Below are 18,696 nucleotides of genomic sequence, written 5' to 3'. Positions count from 1 at the left end.
CATAAATTATTTAAACAATTGTAAACGTTCTAATGGCACCCAAAAGTTCATAAATATACCTCTTTAGACTAATTCTATTTGTCTGTTTCGAACACTCTCGGTGGCATGTCCATAATAAATTAAGGTAAAATCGTTTCTGCGACATGCAGAGATTTATTTTTACATATAATGGATTATTTAACTTTTCAAAGTGTTTGTAAATTTAAGAGGGCATTGCACTCATTGCAGGCCTGCTTCGGTGCCGTAGTTGTATTACTGTCCGATTGCCGACACTTTGCTTCAATCTTCGATTCAGATAATGTGATATGGGGTTTTTCTGCTCAGTATCGGCCCGGTCTAAAATTTGAACAGACATGGCGGCAGGCTCGTCCCTTATCACACCACGGGACAATACACATAGCAAAGAGTGGGTGCACTAGTTGCGCCTCTTCGGGGATAAAAGACATAGTGCATGGTGGGCCCTAGTTAGGGGGGCATTGTGGGGCAATGCCCTACCTTAAAATACTAAATTGAAGTCTAGCTACGACCCTGAGTGCATGTGAACTAGAAACTCATTGGGCATTAGTCAAATGTGGCAGCTAAATAAAGCTGTTACTAACAATGCGATCAGACCCTGGTTGTGCCATCTGACATAGTACAGTACCTATGTATTAGCAAGTAACTGTTATGATGTATGAGTAAAAAGAAAATAGTAAATGAAATGTGAACTGTATTTTAACAAAATATTATAAGCAAATAGCAATTTCGCTAACATTGCTATTTTCATATTTAAGGCACCAATTCCATGGCTTCGATTGTTTCAACGTTCGCTCAGATAATATTTCATTTGTATAATGATTAGTAACAGAAAGAGTAGCGTACAAAAAGGTTTGATTAGTTATTGCAGTGTATCATTTGTCTCGTAGCCGCGTGATTTTGACATGACCAGCCTAGCCGAGTTTCCGACTTGTGTATGGAGCAAAAAGCATTACAATCCTACAGAAGTCGAAAAGTATGGAGTTTACGGAGTCATAAACAGTCTAGTCTAGATCAAAAGAGAACACAGTTTTTTTTTCTTTTCTTATAGGAAATTTAATTATTTTCCCTAGTAAAATAACTGCCGTAAAATGGAATACCATTGTCACGTTTCATTCTGCGCATAAAAATCAATCGATTTTCTCCCGAGCCGACGCAGCTTTGAAGACTTTACAGCCTTCATGGCCACGACGGAGACTGATATAATTCCAGTGGACATGAATATAATTACTATTTAACAATATATCTCTAGACATTTTATAATAAAAATACATTCCATTTCACAGTCTTGTTAATTTAAATTTATTTGCAACTCGATACGACGATATCTCATTTCACTCGAATATGACAAATGATGACAAACGTCAATTGGTAACATAAATGTCAATGTCGGCAATAGAATAAGGATTGGTTTTAATATTTTGGATTCCCTGTAAAATAAAAACATTATCTTAGATATATGTGATCAAAATGCTACGCCTCTGCATACGAACTTGTGTTTTACCACTCCCGGCCACTTATCCAACCTAACATCTGTATACAAAATGCGTCAAACTTAAAATGTGCGAGTGCTCTTCACAACATAATCGCTAGAAACTATGCTATAAAATTGACAGAACCTCAGGATGATAAATTAGAAAAAGTGTACTACGGGCCGTTAACACCGCAGATAAAGAGTGTAAAAGTGTTTTCACTAAGCTCCAGTATGGCAGGCTTGATGGCCCAACCTATAATAATAAGAGAAGCGGCAAATATTGGAAGCACCTCTATTCTCATAGCGCTCTGCTCCGTTGTGGGATTCTTCACGTTTATCACGCCTATACTATTGCATTTAGTTACGAAAAAATATGTGACGGAAATACAGTATGATCCGACCACATCCACATACAGAGCCACAACAATAAATTTCTTCTTAGCTAAAAAACTGGTTTGTATCCTGCTCTTAATATACGCTATTTATAGCAGTCTTGGGCATGAAAGTATCATGACAATTGTTCTTTGTCACTTCTTTTGCAATAGTATTTGTGAGAAAATTATGTAATCTATACTGAAATACGCATTGCTTTACATATTTCTAAGTCATTTTAAAGACACATTTTTTTAATGTGATAATGCATTAAATACAGTAGGCATAACATTTTTTAATAACTTTAATGGCTTAGAATTGTTCGGCAAGCAAGTCAATTATGAAGTAACATAAAGTTTATAAATTATTTTCAGCATGAATTCCAGGCAAAAGATGTGCATGTACCTGATGTCCCAGGCATGTTCACCACTATGCATGCGAAAGGAGTTCCACTCTTCATCGAGGCAAGGCACTTCAACGATCCATTACACTATGCAAAGATTATGGGGTACGACAAACCAATGGATTTCAAGTTGGGAGATACGGACAGTAAAGATAATACGGAAAGTAAATAGTGTGTAAGTGTTATTTATTGTTAATTATTACTATGTGATTGTTATTGAAATAAATAATTTGTTTTTAGTGCCTAATGTAGTATGTGTTTCTTATTATGTACCTAACTATAGCAACCACTGTCACAAGGTGAAAAAGGTTGTCTTTGTTCCTCATTTCTCTACTAGATCTTGACATATACATAAGTTTGAGTGATGCTCACAATATAGCTTTATGGATCTTGAATAATTTTATTGTATTGACATGAATGAATCCTAGTAGAATTTTGTCTATGGTAGTCAATCTCAATGGAGATCAGCCAGGTATGTGCTAATATAGTGCGCAAGTGGGTGTGCAATACACAAGTGCACTCTGTGCCTTCACTCTCATAGTCTAGTGTACCTAAACACAATATCACACCTCTATTCCATAGGCGTAGACAAACAATGAATTGCCACTTTACTCAATTCTAGCACACTACTTTCGCTCCCTCCACGTTTATCAATCTTTTTATGCATTCCCACTGGTTCATTGTAGTGTTAACTTGCACTTTCAAAAAACTCAGGTATCTGACATCCAAAGGTTTGGGGCAGTCTACCCCTGCAGGCTCTTCCATCTACAGTCATTATATATCATCTTGGTCAGTCTCCTATCATCCACCAAATCCCAAACCACCTCAGCAAATCCTTTTCAATTTTGGTCATTACATCCTGGCAATACACACATGTCCATCACCATGGTATCCTACACTCTATCACCCACTCACACCACACATGCTTCTAAACACTCCCATTTCCATTACTTTAATTTTACTGTTGTGTTTTTTCTGGTAATTTTATTGTGGGATTGATGGGAGTCAAATTTTTATCTAATAGAAATACTGTTGAGTATATGACTAAGAATAAAGTGAACTTCATAAAAATTCTATGAATTTGTTTTATCAGTATCTTTGATATTACACATTATAGACATGCCCTACATTTATATTTAGTATTATTATACTCATATAAGTATCATTGCATATTGGATCATTGTAACAGCCATTTGCAATAATCAATCCAAAACTCAATCTTCAATCCGATTCCGAGAGTGAACCAATCAATAAAACTCATTTGAAGGCATATCAAAAAATATTTTGTTCTGATTGGTTCATTTTTGAGATAGTTCAAAAAAGCGATTGGGGTTGTTTATTGAAAATTGCGGTAAGTTATCAATCCATAGCAGGATTATCCTGCTATTAATGAAAGTCAATGTTACCACCATTTTAATCTTGTTCATGTGCTTATATATAAAATTCATATTCCTAGGGAGGAAATATAAAAATAAAAATAACAGAGAAACATGTTAAAATATTTTATTATAAATATATCATATAGTTTTACATAATATATTCAGTAGCTACTGAAATTGGCAATAGACAAATATAGACTGCAATGTTTGTGACTAGACAATTGTGTCAAACATTTTTACTTTATATTCAAGATACGCTGCACGAAATTCAACAAATATATACAAAAAATAAATTAGCAACATATTTAAGCATTTTCAAATTGCTATTTTACAGGCAAATTATAATTCCATTACAGAATATTTGTCGTGAAAATCTTTTTTCAAAGGTGTTTTCAACAATATTATTGTAAATTTTAAAAGCAGCTTTCCAAAAATTATCATTCAATTCATTGAAACTATGTAAAACAAATAATTCGGTCCAAGAGGTTAAACTTAATCTTAGTACATGATTAGAAAAGCTTCAAATATAAAATCTATACAAAAATAAAATAATACATATACACTTAAATTTCTTACAAACACTGTAAATTTGTAAATGTATTGATAATTCTGACTACTACTAGAAATTCCATCAATAAATTATATAGGTATTACATTAATTTATTTGATTTTCAAAGATATACAACATTCATGATTTTCAGGACTACAACTAATTATTACATCTATAACAGTTATATATAAAGAAAGTTTACAAAATAAATGGAGTTAATGGAATAACAACTTAAAACAATCATAAGAAATGTAATTTTAAAATTATATATTTTTGTTTTTATTAGGTGGCAGACTTTGGAAGTCATTTAAAAAGCATAATATTTTTACAAAATGTACACTCCTGCAACAATTTGGAACTTTGCGTTCTCTCTTCACTTAGCGAAATGAATATTTTATTTGTAAATGAAATAAATTTGTTTAAAATTCCAATGTCATATTAATTCACAAACGAAACATTCTGAAATACATTTATTTTATTTATAAATTACTATTTCCATGTTATATACAAAGCGGGTATTTACATATTCAGACAATAACAACAGCACCTTCCGATCATATACACAAAGATATTTTTACATCACATCAAACGAGAATACTTACTAAAATTCTGCACTACAATATGTATAACACAAAGCCTTAGACTTGTTCCTGAAGGAGTTTAATATCTGGTAACGCAGAACACGTAATAGGTTGCTACAACATAACTGAGTACGAAATTTATTCCAAAACGAATTATGATACCAGGAACAGACATAAATCTGGGTGAAGGCGCAAAAAAGTGCTAGTTTGTACTGGAGTCATGACCTAGTAGCGTGTCGTTAGAACCATTTTAATAAACGATCCCAATCTCAATCTTCAATCCGATCCCGAAATTGAACCAATCCAAATAAGTCATTTGTAAGCGTGTAAAAATGGTTGTGATTGGTAAATTTTTGAGAAAGAGACTTTCCCGCCCTCACACCCACCACAACTCCTGTAAGCCAAAATCAGAAATGGCATAAATTTTACGACACCGAGCAGTGATGCTCGTCGAGTCTCAGAGAAAACTAATTTGTCATTACGTAACGAAATTAATCAAATAGAAAGATCGGAATTTTGAGATAGATCGGAAAAAGCGATTGATTTTGTTTATTGCAAATGTAACCGTCACTGACTTATAATTACCGTAAAAGACGTTATTTCAAAGTCGACAAAAATTTCGGCTTGCACGCCGCCATGACTGCATGAAGGTTTTAGAACCTCACCATCAGCTTTGCTTTCTCAAAATTTGATAATATTGTTTGATCTGATGCAAAAATTAAAAAACAAACCTACCTACTCTTAGCATACACAGCCACACGTAGTTACCAATCGTATTTTCAATGAAATCCTTTTTACAGTGCTGAATTACAACTAATCCATGGAATTAATTATGATAATACTTTTTAATTAAGTAAAATATAATAAAAATACGTAACTCCGTCATTACAATCTAACATAAATACGGCAAATATGATTGTGTTTTATAATTGTGACGCTTTCTAATCGAAATCGAATCGAATCGAACTAATCTAAAAGATTAAACAAGAAAACTTAATTTAGTCTCATCTTGCAATAGTTCTATTAGGAGCTGATTGTTTAATAATCTTATAACAGTTATTTATAGTATAAAATAAAAAGAACATTTGTATTTAATAAAATAAATTCGGTAGTTACATTTCTAATCCAATCGAATTATAGTTCATTATTTTAATTAATAAATTTTATGTGATGATAAAAAATTCAGGCCTTGGTGCAAACCACCTCTATCGCTTTAATCATAATAAGCTATTTGATTCATTTCCAGTGAACTGCGGAAACATTATTTTTCTTTGTGCAATTATGAACATTTTCCTACTTTATTTCTAAGAATTATAAAAAGAAATCTTTTGAAATGACGTATTCTACATTTAGACTTACATACAGAAGTAAAACATCTCCACACCATTAAATGGTGTTTACAATTAGGCCTTAGTCAATAAAAAAATCTATGGGAATGTACAAAAAGAATTGATTTCTTATATCGAAATTTATTTTCGATAATTATATAATAAGCATATAAAGGGTAAATAATAGACGGATAATAAATTTATAATATTATAAATTGTTAAATTAAAATGGAGTCATAAAATAAAACTTTAATAACGGGCCAAAATTGACTCATAAATTGTTAATTTTATAGGTTTAAGTAAAGTTAGCTATCCCCAATACATAGAAGGCAACAAAATCTATTCGATTTTTCTACTAAAATGATTGGAAAGTTTTTATGTCCAATAGTGATAATAATACTTACAAATCTATACACTTATATATTCTACGTTAATAATTGTTTTACAATATCATGATTCAATCATGCCCTACCGAATAAATTCGATTTCTTATGTTTACGATTTCGACGGCGTCTTTCCACCTTCATCAAAATTGAAATATGCGAAATTTATAATATAAATAATATCGCATTTTCTAATTCAAATTAAGTACCAAAACTAATATCATTTAAAAATCACGGGTAAAATATCACCGCATATAATTTACGCAATATTTGTTTTAGCAGCCAAATACAAGCTACTTGTTTAGTAAACACAAATTTTGTTTTAATTTATTATTCGAGTATTATTCGATGTTTGGAAAATAGATGCTGGGTCATTATCGAACCGATATGAAATTCATTTTATCTACAAGTTTAGTTGATCTTAAACAAAAAAAAATGTTATATAACAAATATCATATATGTTGTAAAAACAATTAATGTTAGATTGTTACATTCTGATGAACCATTACATTCGGAAATTACGCTGATTCTCTAACAAAATTTACAATTTATACAAAAATACTAAAGGTTGGAATGGAGTTGAAAATTCTATTTACAACATTTTTATGTTGAAGAAAAAAATATATTGATAAGATATTTACGAAATTTCTAACTACTAATATGAACTCTTCCATCGCGCATCAACCGTATTGACACAATTTAGTTAACCGTACCTGGGGCCTTATTCTCTATCCCCCACGTTATTTTAACAGTGCGTAACAAGCATGTAACACAACGCATCATGTTTAGGACTATAGAAATTTAGCTCACAGAATACTATTCCACGCACATTTCTCGAAAATAACATGACACGGCCGCGTTACGCGTTTCCACTATCATACAGAATAAGGGCCCTGAGTGTCGTGCGCGTTCAGTCGTAGTGCAGCGCGTTGTCGGCGAGCGCGTGCGCGGCGGCGGGCTTGTCGTCGTCGGGCGCGGCGCGGGCGCGGGCGCGCGCCGCCCACTCCACGCGACAGAAGGCCGCCGTGCCGAGCGACGCCAGCGCCGCCAGCACCACGAGCTGCACCGACAGCAGCGCCTTCGACGAGTAGAAGAAGCACGCCGCCGCCGCCAGAGACTGCACGCACACATACACACACACACGTGTTACTATTTATTAAACATATAAAGCGACACTCACCCCTGTCCAATCACTACACTGTAAATGCGAAAATAATTTTGCAAACATTTTTACAATATTATTTTATCGAAAATTTTTAATTTTTAAATTAATAAAATCCTAACGTCACCGTCACAAATATTTCCAATACTCATATTGGAGATTTTTTTTAACCCGACATTCTCCAAGTAATTTATTTAAGTTTATAAAAAAAAAAGAAATTTAACATTCACCTGAGTAAACTTGAACAATGCGAAGGCAGACGTGCTGTTATCAGAATAGTTTCCACCCAGTATCGAGTAGATCTGAGTGTTGAAGCAAGCGTCTCCGAATCCCAGCAGGAAACTGCAAAACATAGCCAGGTACGGCGATGGGTTGATGTACGAGATCTCGTTGGTGTCCCCGAACGGCGCCACCATCGGCAAGTTAATGAAGATCAGGAAGAAGCTGGTTAGGTGGATGACGTAGCCCATGATGACGATCGGATCACGGCCCCAGCGGGTCGTCTTGCTGCCCAGGATACCGAATAACGCTCCGCCTAAAATTAAACGACGTTTTATGAATGAAAATCTGTTAAGATGTTCTTTTAAAAGTAAAGCTAAACAGTCCGTATTGTACCGAATTAACACACAGGCTAGTTTTTATCGCAAACCTATGATGGGGAATTTTTACTTAGGCGATCAGGAGAACGCCTTGACGCAAGCGGAATCAGAATTTAAAAAAAAAAGCACATGTTATCAAATAGAAGAGAAAATTCCGTGAATTAATAAGTATCGCAAACTTGCGTCATATTAATTAAACATCTAGAACGACCTTTTTAATTACATTAAATCGATATCAAAATCTAATCAACATCGAATACAAAATGCTCTTAACTCCAACCTTGTAAACATTAGAAATGATGTCAAGCACTAAGATAATGGAAACGTCTAATTCGATTTCAACATAAAAGTACCATTAATAGGGATTCAATATGTTGAAATGCCCATTGTCATTTTGTATCAAGAACATTGTTACACCATGTATTGCGAAAACAGGATAATCTATTGATACCATGTTTAGATAACAAATAGAAATAGAAATATAGTTTTTTTTTATGTTTAACTAAGTTTAAACAATGATAATAATTTCTAATGTTATACTTTTAAGAAAAATATGGTCATAGAATGGTTTGTAACATTATATAAGCCAAAATCGAATCTCATCAATCTCCGTCTATCCGTTACAGATCTAATGAAAACAAACACACCTTTAGGCACATTAAAAAAAGGGTTATATTCCAAATCATATGAAAATTTTTAATGGTCCATTAACTTTGACATTTTGACAGGTCTTCCCTATAGAAAATATATTTATTCGTAAGTTGAAAAACCTATCTGGCTCATTGAATACCCAACCGTCAGTGGCGAGACGTCTAAACAACTCGATTCCTACCGGCTTCCCCTTTTAGGTTTATTTACGTTTGTCTTAATTTTTATTTTCTGTTAAATTGGCCGCGAAGGATTATTTTAAGGCTTATCTTTTGAATATTTTCACCCTTCTCCACTGCCAACCATACGACGAGGGCTAATTTGAATTGAACTCACCGAGAACTTCTCCCATTCCGATGAAGACACCAGAGAGTCCGACCAGCTGCTTGGCATTCTCGCCCATCTGCAGCGTGAATCCGATGCTAGGGCTGTACACGCCGCTGAAGAACGACAACTCGATGCCTGCAAACGATGTGTTATATTTTTACATTAATTAGAGTGCCATATTCCGTCTAAGAAGATAATACTGTCTCTACAATTATGTGCCTTCTTTAAAGGACAGCTTTAATAGAAGAGTTTCATTAAGCTATACGGGTATCAAAGCTCTCCTTCAAAGAACGCTTGTAATTTCAAAAAGTCGGACATGCCCTCTTAGACGGAATAAGGCCACTGACTATACAATATACATACATAAATTTATGCATTTTTAAGGTAGGACAGAAGTGTGGTCATACCTATGTTTTGAAACCTATATCTTATGGGAATAGATGATTAGGGATAAAATTTTATGCAGTTTTACATCTTATCTTTATGCAGTGTTTAATCATGATTTACAAATAATATATAGTTCAATACATATGCAAACACACCTACAAATTGCAATTAACGTTGCGTGTAAAACTATTATTATATTGTGTGATATTTCAATTAATTAAATAGATGATGTTGACTTTGACCTTCAAGTACACAGGATATTAATTATTATATTATTTAAAAATTCAAACAGCAATAAGGAAAAATGTATTAGAAACTATGGGACGTAAACACGCGAATTATTACTTCGCGAATTAGCTTTAAAATATTATTCAATACGCAATTTTGATTTCAATCGAAGCCGCTTATTAAATTTCTAAATTGGAGATTTCTAACTTGTCCCAATCAGTGAAAGACAAGCTTTCTACTATGCTGGTGGTAGGATATATTTTGTATCCGCCCGGATAGCGACCACCGTACTCGAGGTGTTGAAACTCGCCATAGTGGCCCATGTAAGTGTGTTGCGTTCCGGAATCAGCCTGTATATATCCGGTTCCAACAGGCCGGCATGATTGTGTCGACTGCCGAGTGTTAATCATCTCTCGTCAGTCGACATTCTATCGGACCCCACTACACTTACCATCAGGTGCAGTGGAGTCAATTTTTTCGTACGCGTATATAAAAAAAACTACCACAATACAATCATACAGGTGCACTCTCTGTTCCTTCACTCTCATAGTACGGTGAGACCGCAAGCCGACATTACCGGAGAGAGACCAGGCGCAGGACCAACGGCTTTACGTGCTTTCCGAGGGACAGGGAAATTTTTCGGAAATTCGAATTCGGCTAGCAGGAGGTTTACAATCATAATTATTATAATTAAATATAATATTATGCACACAACTCCAATTCCGTAAACTCACATAATATGTACCTCAAATCGAAAATTTTAAATGTATCCTACCTAGATATTGTATCTTAGACCTCATGATTTAAACGGGCGAGCATGCTGTCAAGTGCCACGTGACCAATAAGGCCGCTCGCTAAGCAAAATACATAAATTTATTTATTATTATACTATTTCAAATTTGAGGAATGTGAACCAAACCTGTTTAAGTATGTGGTACCTCCACTCCCCTAACACAATACTTATATTTTTTCTTAATTGACTAGATAGTTTAGTTGTATAACGGTACGATTGCTGAGGTTTCGGTTTTGATCCTGGGTCAGGCGAAGTGATATTCGGTTTTTTCTCAGTATCAGTCGGGAATATTGAATTTGTGGCCGATATGGCGGTAGGCTCGGCCTCTATCACATCAAGGGACGAAATGCGCATGGTGACAGGTGGGTGCACCAGTTGCGCCTCTGCCTCCCCATAGGTGATAAAAGGAGTGAATGTGTGTATTTGTACATTTTAATTTTATACATCAATTTTCTATTCAGTAGAACTGTTGGTCTTTTATCTCGATCGATTTCCTAAAAATGTGAACGGATAAAACTTGAGTAAAATGAATCCTTAAAATACCTCGTATATGTACAATCGAGCATACAAAACTATCGAATAAACATTTAATTTAAACTGTGTTCGACTGTACCCATAGTGCATACACTTTATCGATAAAAGTCGTAAATAGAAATATCCGATCACATTTATTTAATTACCGGTATAAATGAAGGTGATAATAAAAAGTCGTAAATAGAAATATCCGAACGAAATATATTATTACCGGTATAAATGAAGGTGATACTCAGTAAGAGCATGTCTTTCGTGCAGAACAACTTCAGAGCGCCCTTGAACGCCTCCAGAGGCCCTTCCGCGTCGTGAGTTACTATCTCAACCTGTAACAACGGAAAATAATTTAGATCACGCACGAAATTGATTATTTTTTCCATTTCAATAAATTTTCGGGAAATTGAAATGACTAGAATAATTAAAATTCGATTAAAACAATACACACACTAGGTCAAATTGTATACCAAGTTTTATAAAAAAACACAATTATTGTCGAATTGAACAAGTTTGAGAAATTAAATAACCAATGCCCTGACAAATAATCATTACAATTTTACATGAACATTAACCACAAACCAATCAATGAAAATGACCGATAATTTTTTTTCATTACTCTCGCACAACGCAATGACGTCATTCATTTCCAATTTGATTTCTTTTTACCGTCTCAAGAGGTAATTATTCAAGCGGTATATACGAGGCATCATATTATGTATGCGATATGTATTGGAACTGCTCTACTATTAGTACACTGGTATGTGGAACAATCATATCGATGGGGTGAATGATCTAACGACATTTCGATGCGACTGTTTACCTTCGATATAATATTTAATGCAAAGGAATAAAAACTTTATTGGTTTATTTTAAATCCTAATTGAGACTCGAGTCTACAAACATATTAAAGATATTAATATTAACAGCAAAAATTTACGGGTATGATACTGGCACGACTTGAAAACGATAATAAGAAAAAAATAATAAAACCTAAATATAAATTGGATTACAGTAAAGACTAGTAGAGTAGTATTCTATAATAGAGATGTTACTAAGGTTCCTATAATAAACGCTTCATATTAATTTTCCCCTTCATTGTTATCGCTAAAACAAGCCTTCTGTTGTGTATCAGCGGTCGTCACATAACATGCTGTCCCCACCATTTATTCAATAAACATCACACCTTAACCAAAACATTAGCAAATCAGCATTATCACATTCAATTGCAACATATAAATGCTGTGACATTTAAGAGCGTATAAAGTGTCCGTCAACGGTGGTGTTTACCTTGGCATCGTCGAGCGCGGGCGGCGCGCGCCGCGTGGGGCGCAGCAGCAACAGGAACACTATGCCCACCGCGCACACGCCGGTCAGGGCGCCGAAAACAACGTTACGCGTCTCCACGTCGATGTGGGTCTTGCCTTGGAACTTGATGAACACGAACAGATTGCCGAAGAACATGCTGCGGAGCAAAGGATTCGTTTTATTTAAATGGAAAATTGTATTAAATATCGATTCAATAATGACCGCTACCTATTGGTAGGTAGCTGGTGAAATGTACTAAATTATACATTTATTTAAAGTTGGTAAAAGAAAAATATTCCTTATTAAGTCTCTTTGTAATGCTCCGATATCCTTGATGTCAGTTGCTTAACATTTTATTTTCCGTATAATTTTGACATTAGGCTGTGTTGAAAAGTAATACTAAAATACCAAACGCAAGTTTGTAAAGTTTATGCCTATGTTAGTATCGTCGTTAAACTTAATAGACTTTAGAATATAACCCAAAGTTTAACATGTAAATATATACCAGAATATTATGTCTATAGCAACAACTGCTATTAAACAGAGTACCTGTACTTAGTCTGGCCATAAATACTGTTACACTTAATTATAAAAAAATATTACATTTGAATTTCGAATCTGTCATTTTTATACGATTGTTCATTGTGTTTTCTCATTTTGGCGCCAATACATTGTAAAATATTTTGCGATATTAAAATGGTGTGGGGTGATAAAGAGAACCGAATCGCTGTGATAGCATTACACAAAGTAGGTATGGAGCCAAATGCAATTTTTAAAACTCTCCATACACTTGGTATTAGTAAAATGTTTGTGTACCGGGCTATTAATAGGTACAATGAGACCTCCTCTGTTTGTGACAGAAAAGATCTGGCCGTCCACGTAGTGTTCGTACGAAAAAGGTGGTCAAAGCAGTAAGGGAAAGAATTCGAAGAAATCCTGTCCGAAAGCAAAAGATTTTATCTCGGGAAATGAAGATAGCACCTAGAACCATGTCGCGTATTTTAAAAGATGACTTAGGACTTGCAGCCTATAAGAGACGCACTGGCCATTTCTTAACTGATAATTTAAAGAAGAATAGGGTGGTAAAATCGAAACAACTACTGAAGCGGTACGCAAAGGGAGGTCACAGAAAAATTTTGTTTACGGATGAGAAAATTTTTACAATTGAGCAACATTTTAACAAACAAAATGACCGTATTTATGCTCAAAGCTCTAAGGAAGCTTCCCAATTAGTCGACAGAGTGCAACGTGGACATTATCCGACTTCAGTGATGGTTTGGTGGGGTGTTAGCTATGAAGGAGTGACTGAGCCATATTTTTGTGAAAAAGGTATCAAAACATCGGCACAAGTGTATCAAGATACCATTCTTGAGAAGGTAGTTAAGCCCCTTAACATCACCATGTTCAATAACCAAGTATGGTCCTTCCAGCAAGACTCGGCGCCGGGTCATAAAGCTCGGTCCACGCAGTCTTGGTTGGAATCGAACGTTTCGGACTTCATCAGAGCTGAAGACTGGCCGTCGTCTAGTCCCGATCTTAATCCGCTGGATTATGATTTGTGGTCAGTTTTAGAGAGTACAGCTTGCTCTAAACGCCATGATAATTTGGAGTCCCTAAAACAATCTATACGATTGGCAGTGAAGAATTTTCCCATGGAAAGAGTGCGTGCTTCTATTGATAACTGGCCTCATCGTTTAAAGGACTGTATTGCAGCCAATGGAGACCACTTCGAATAAGCTTTTTATATTTTTAATTGTTTTATATTTATGTATTAAACTGACACACTGTAAAAGTAATAAATGTTATTTGCAGTTAACAATTTTCTTTTTTCTTTATTACAATATTTATGGCAAGACTAGGTATATTTGTATTCTACTTTCTAGTTCTATTAAAATATCACTGCACCGCCAGATATCGCAATATAAACATCACAATACCCAAACAAATAATGCTTATTAACATTCAATTTAATATTTTTACATAAATTATTATTAAAAACAGTAATAAAATATTATAACCCAAATTTATCTGAAAGAGAAATTCCCTCTCTTATCCGAGAATAAAACATTACCTGCACTGCAGCATAGCCCAGAACACTCCAGAGTTCCTCGAGATGGTGTCAGCGTCGCTGTTGAGCGTGAGGTAGTTGCCCTGGCCGGTCCATATGGCGGCTGCGCCGGCGCCGATCATCACGCTCGCCACGTACAGTAGCCACGTGCGCGGAAACAGGAACGTCACTATGAAGAACCTGCGGGAGGAAAATGGTGTCAAATTGATGGCCACAGATGTTTTGGCAATGGTTGACATTGAAACATTTTGATGTGTTGTCGGTTTTAGTAATCAATATGGATATTGGAGATTTGAATACTTACGTGTTAAAACAATTCTTGTAGTCGTAATAGATTTTGTACCAACATAACTATGATTCATTATGAATATAAAAACTATATATATATATCTTCTTTTTACGATAGAAGGTAGGCAAACGAGTAGGCGGGTCGCTTAATGGTTAAGTAAGTATACAGGTTTTCCAGTAACAAAAAAAAACCCCAACGTATAAAGTTCTAATCTACAAATTGTTAATATATTTTAGGCTGTATCCACAAATATCAGGTAGGGTCTGGTAAGTCCAACAAAAAGGTTTATTGTAATATAAATAATTCAAACGCCATTGTCAATGTAAACAGTAGTTTATTTCCACAAAGAAACATGGTTGTTGGCACATTACAACGCAATCTAACACCAGTGTACTTTGCTGCGGAAACAGACGCTGCGATTACGTACACTACGATAAGTGATGAAAGGAGTCCGCACTGCGCAGAAAATAAATCTAACATAATTGATAGTGAGACAATTGGACTTTAAACAACTATACCACTACTTCTTACGACGTGTGCCATTGACATTAGGCTCCTAAGAGATAATAGTTTTCGATAATATTAATTAATAAAATAACCAGAAGTGCGATATTGTATTTTTAATTTTACTCAAGTTTTATTCACTCCGAGAAAATTATTAAATCCAATTAGAATATATTAAAAGACTAGAATTTCTCCTGAATAGAAAATTGATTCATAAAATTAAAATGCACACATACACACACTCATGCCCCTTATCCCCGATGGGATAGACAGAGGCGCAACTCGTGCAACCACTTGTTGCCGTGAGTATTCCGTTCCAGGATGTGATAGGAAACGAATCTATCGCTACATCGGACATAAATAGCATACTCCGGCCTGATCCTGTGTAAAAACTTAATATCACTTCGCCCGCCCGGGGATTGAACCCGAGACCTAAGCACTGCAGTCATACCGTAACATAACTACGTCTCCGAGGCAAACTAAAATAATTGTCCACAATATAAGACGCTTCAGGGCAAATGACAAACAATATCTTACACAAATGTTGCGGCTTCGAGGCCTTAGTATCGTTAGCATCATTCACAAAGCGGAAACATATTAGAATTCATCAAGGCATCGAGTAATTCCCTCGAGTACAATGTGAAAAGACTATCGGATTCTTATATTTTGCCGCCCGTTAATGAGTAAAAATCTCTGCTTTCCCCATAGTGTACCGCGTTTTGGGATTTGGCCCTAATGAACCTAAAATTAATCTATACTTCAATTGTTATATGTATCAGTCCTCTAGTGCATCTATGAAATCCGATATCGAGCTCTACGAAATTGTCGGACCACCTTGGAGCTATGCTGAACTCAATGCAAAAATAATGACAGACGTCATATTATAATATACTACTCTCAAATATTCCGAAATAATGGGCATAGTGTAATAAGATAATCTATAGTTTGCAGAATCTAAGGATATAATAGGAGAGCCATTCGCACTATCAGATACAATTCGACATGGATAAATCAAATGCTTCTCTAGCCTAAAACATTTTAAATTACAATTACTCGACCCGGACATCACAAAGGACCACAGCATAATCTCATAAAAGGACTTCAACTATCCAATTTATGATTAACATGAGACGATTTGTTACACACTTCGATAAACTGGTCTTGCGTTACAACTTTGTTGATGGAGCGGTTTTAAATTGCCACATTAGGTAAATCCGGACCATCTTCGAAAATATGTGAACGTAAATCACAGATCATTTGACTGGCGGATATATTATTTATTACAGAAGGCCAAGAAACGAGCAAAGATTCGTTGGTGGTAGGTCATCGCAATTCATGAACACCCTGAGTGTCAGAGGAATTGTGGATTCCTAACCCGTAGGGACTGGGAATTGAAACTAGAAGCCCGACAAAGATTTTTGTTTTAAAAGCTTATAATAGCAAACAAGCAAACCGACCATCTGAAGCTAATTAAAAAACATCTTTCAGATAATCTAGAGAAATGTTAGATACATTTCCCGCTTTAAAGAAATGAAAATAAGGAACAAGAGGAGATTGTTTCAGATTTCAATAATCTCTCTCACCACATCAAATGCAACAGGAAAGCTGGTCACGTTGGATTTCTAAACTAGCCCCTTATAGCAGTAGACAGAACAAGCTATAGCTCGGTGATTAACTTATTTGTTTGTATACCTACAATATGTTTGCTGGCCCAGTTTGTTTACATCTGTATCGGCTACAATGCTCTAATTGCAATCAAGTAAACAGATACTGCCGCTTGTTTCAACATTGTATCTTAATAAATGAAATCTAAGAATTCAATAGTAAATACTAACAAAAAGTCTAATTTTAGTTTTCAGTCATTCTTTATTATTTTACCTTTTCTTCCTCAAAATTCCATCCTTTCACGTGACCTTATTTCCGTCCTATGATGTTTGCAGCAAGCCTAACCCCATATCCGGTACAAATTAAATTCCCATTAACTCAAGTGATTTCGCAAATTGGTAATTTACAAAATGGAGAGTGTGCTGCTCTCAAAATAACTTGTTTTGAGCACTTTCTGATGGAGCTAAAAAAATTTTTTTCTGCAATAGTCAGATCGTCCATTGACGGAAATACCCAAAATGTCTTCATACCAGGACAAATTAGGGAAACTCCGTGTTAATATTAAAATGACGTTACAAAACTCGTCTACGTGTGTCGCAACACGTGACTAACAAAGAATAAGCAATGGTTAGACGTCGGCACTATATTTTTTTATTCTATTGTATGTCAAGACGAACAAACCACGACTGCCTATGAACTATTAAATGAATAAACTATTAAAAATATATTTAAATATGTCACTGTATTGCACTCATTCTAACACATTAAATTAAGTCTACCATGTAATTGCTATAAGGAATATGATGACGAGTTATCTATTTTATCAAATCTTTAATTATTATTCGTTATAGTCGATGCGCTGGCTCACTATTACAAGGTTATAAGTTAATATAATGTACTAATAGAATTACACATTACATTACATAGTTGTTTGCCTTTTTCAGCGAAAATTTACAATAATCCCGAAAGATAAATAAAGAGGGAACCATGAATTATTGTCTTTTAAAATTTGTACCAACATGAAAATGTTTAATCTCATTTTTGCAACATAAGTAAAAAAGAACATAAGTCCTTCTAATACTGAGCCAGCGAATGGCCTACACTTATTTTATGTACACAATGAAACAGTGATAGTTTGCATAACTGATGCTGCCACCGAGCTGTGTATTTATCGCCTCTAACAGTTCTATTCTTAGCAAAGGGAAATCGTATACGAACTTTATCACATTTATGCTACTTGTAACGTTCGCTAAAATTACTAACGTGCTCTTAGCAAATCAAACTCAACTACAAACGATACAATTTTCCTCATCGAACATCATTTCTTTCGGCAATCGCAATTTCAATCACGTACATAAAATACTCTTTTTAAATTCCTACTTGGAATTCCATAATTCTGGCCAGATTCGTTCTTGATGGAAGGTAATCGTTTTATATTCAAAATGAGTCCCGCGTGTAACGGAACCCACGTAGCGTGAGGCCATTGTCGTCGGGCCCTGAGCTTGCAGTGATTACTAGGAACTACATTAAATAGAGCGATAGGCACGGCAATATTGTTTTCGTATGTAGTTATTGCTTTGTATTCGAAAGAAACGTAGCAAACATGTTTTACAATAAAGAAATCCTAATAAAGAACTATATCATAATATATATGGAAATCTGTGTAAACAAATAGTAATAAATGATTTTTTCTTTCTTCTTTTATGTAGAAGTCTTTGTCAGAATCTTTCAATTTATTTCATCAAATGCAATGACAATTGTAAAATGG

General features: G+C 34.8%; 2 protein-coding genes across 2 annotated transcripts in view; one reads left to right on the top strand and one right to left on the bottom strand.

The window, feature by feature from the left end:
• Nucleotides 1–1,182: 1,182 nt before the first annotated feature.
• On the top strand, nucleotides 1,183–2,515 carry LOC115440744 (transmembrane protein 70 homolog, mitochondrial). The gene is made up of 2 exons (XM_037437840.1): nucleotides 1,183–1,942; nucleotides 2,236–2,515. The coding sequence occupies exons 1-2, from the start codon at nucleotides 1,721–1,723 to the stop codon at nucleotides 2,434–2,436; spliced, it is 423 nt and encodes a 140-aa protein (XP_037293737.1). The 5' UTR covers nucleotides 1,183–1,720; the 3' UTR covers nucleotides 2,437–2,515.
• A 1,235-nt stretch (nucleotides 2,516–3,750) lies between these two features.
• Nucleotides 3,751–18,696, bottom strand: part of LOC115440743 (UNC93-like protein MFSD11) — a 36,184-nt gene continuing 21,238 nt past the window's right edge. The window contains exons 3-8 of the mRNA XM_030165171.2: nucleotides 14,534–14,710; nucleotides 12,445–12,619; nucleotides 11,375–11,486; nucleotides 9,231–9,356; nucleotides 7,878–8,182; nucleotides 3,751–7,602 (exon numbers count right to left, since the gene is read on the bottom strand). Coding sequence (XP_030021031.1) covers nucleotides 7,396–7,602; nucleotides 7,878–8,182; nucleotides 9,231–9,356; nucleotides 11,375–11,486; nucleotides 12,445–12,619; nucleotides 14,534–14,710 — 1,102 coding nt within the window. The 3' untranslated portion in view covers nucleotides 3,751–7,395. The remainder of the gene's footprint in view (nucleotides 7,603–7,877; nucleotides 8,183–9,230; nucleotides 9,357–11,374; nucleotides 11,487–12,444; nucleotides 12,620–14,533; nucleotides 14,711–18,696) is intronic.

The sequence above is a fragment of the Manduca sexta genome, chromosome 12 (genome assembly GCF_014839805.1).
Source record: "Manduca sexta isolate Smith_Timp_Sample1 chromosome 12, JHU_Msex_v1.0, whole genome shotgun sequence".
Classification (NCBI taxonomy): domain Eukaryota; kingdom Metazoa; phylum Arthropoda; class Insecta; order Lepidoptera; family Sphingidae; genus Manduca; species Manduca sexta.
The sequence above is the reverse complement of the archived record's forward strand: the minus strand, read 5'-3'. Positions and strand labels throughout refer to the sequence as shown.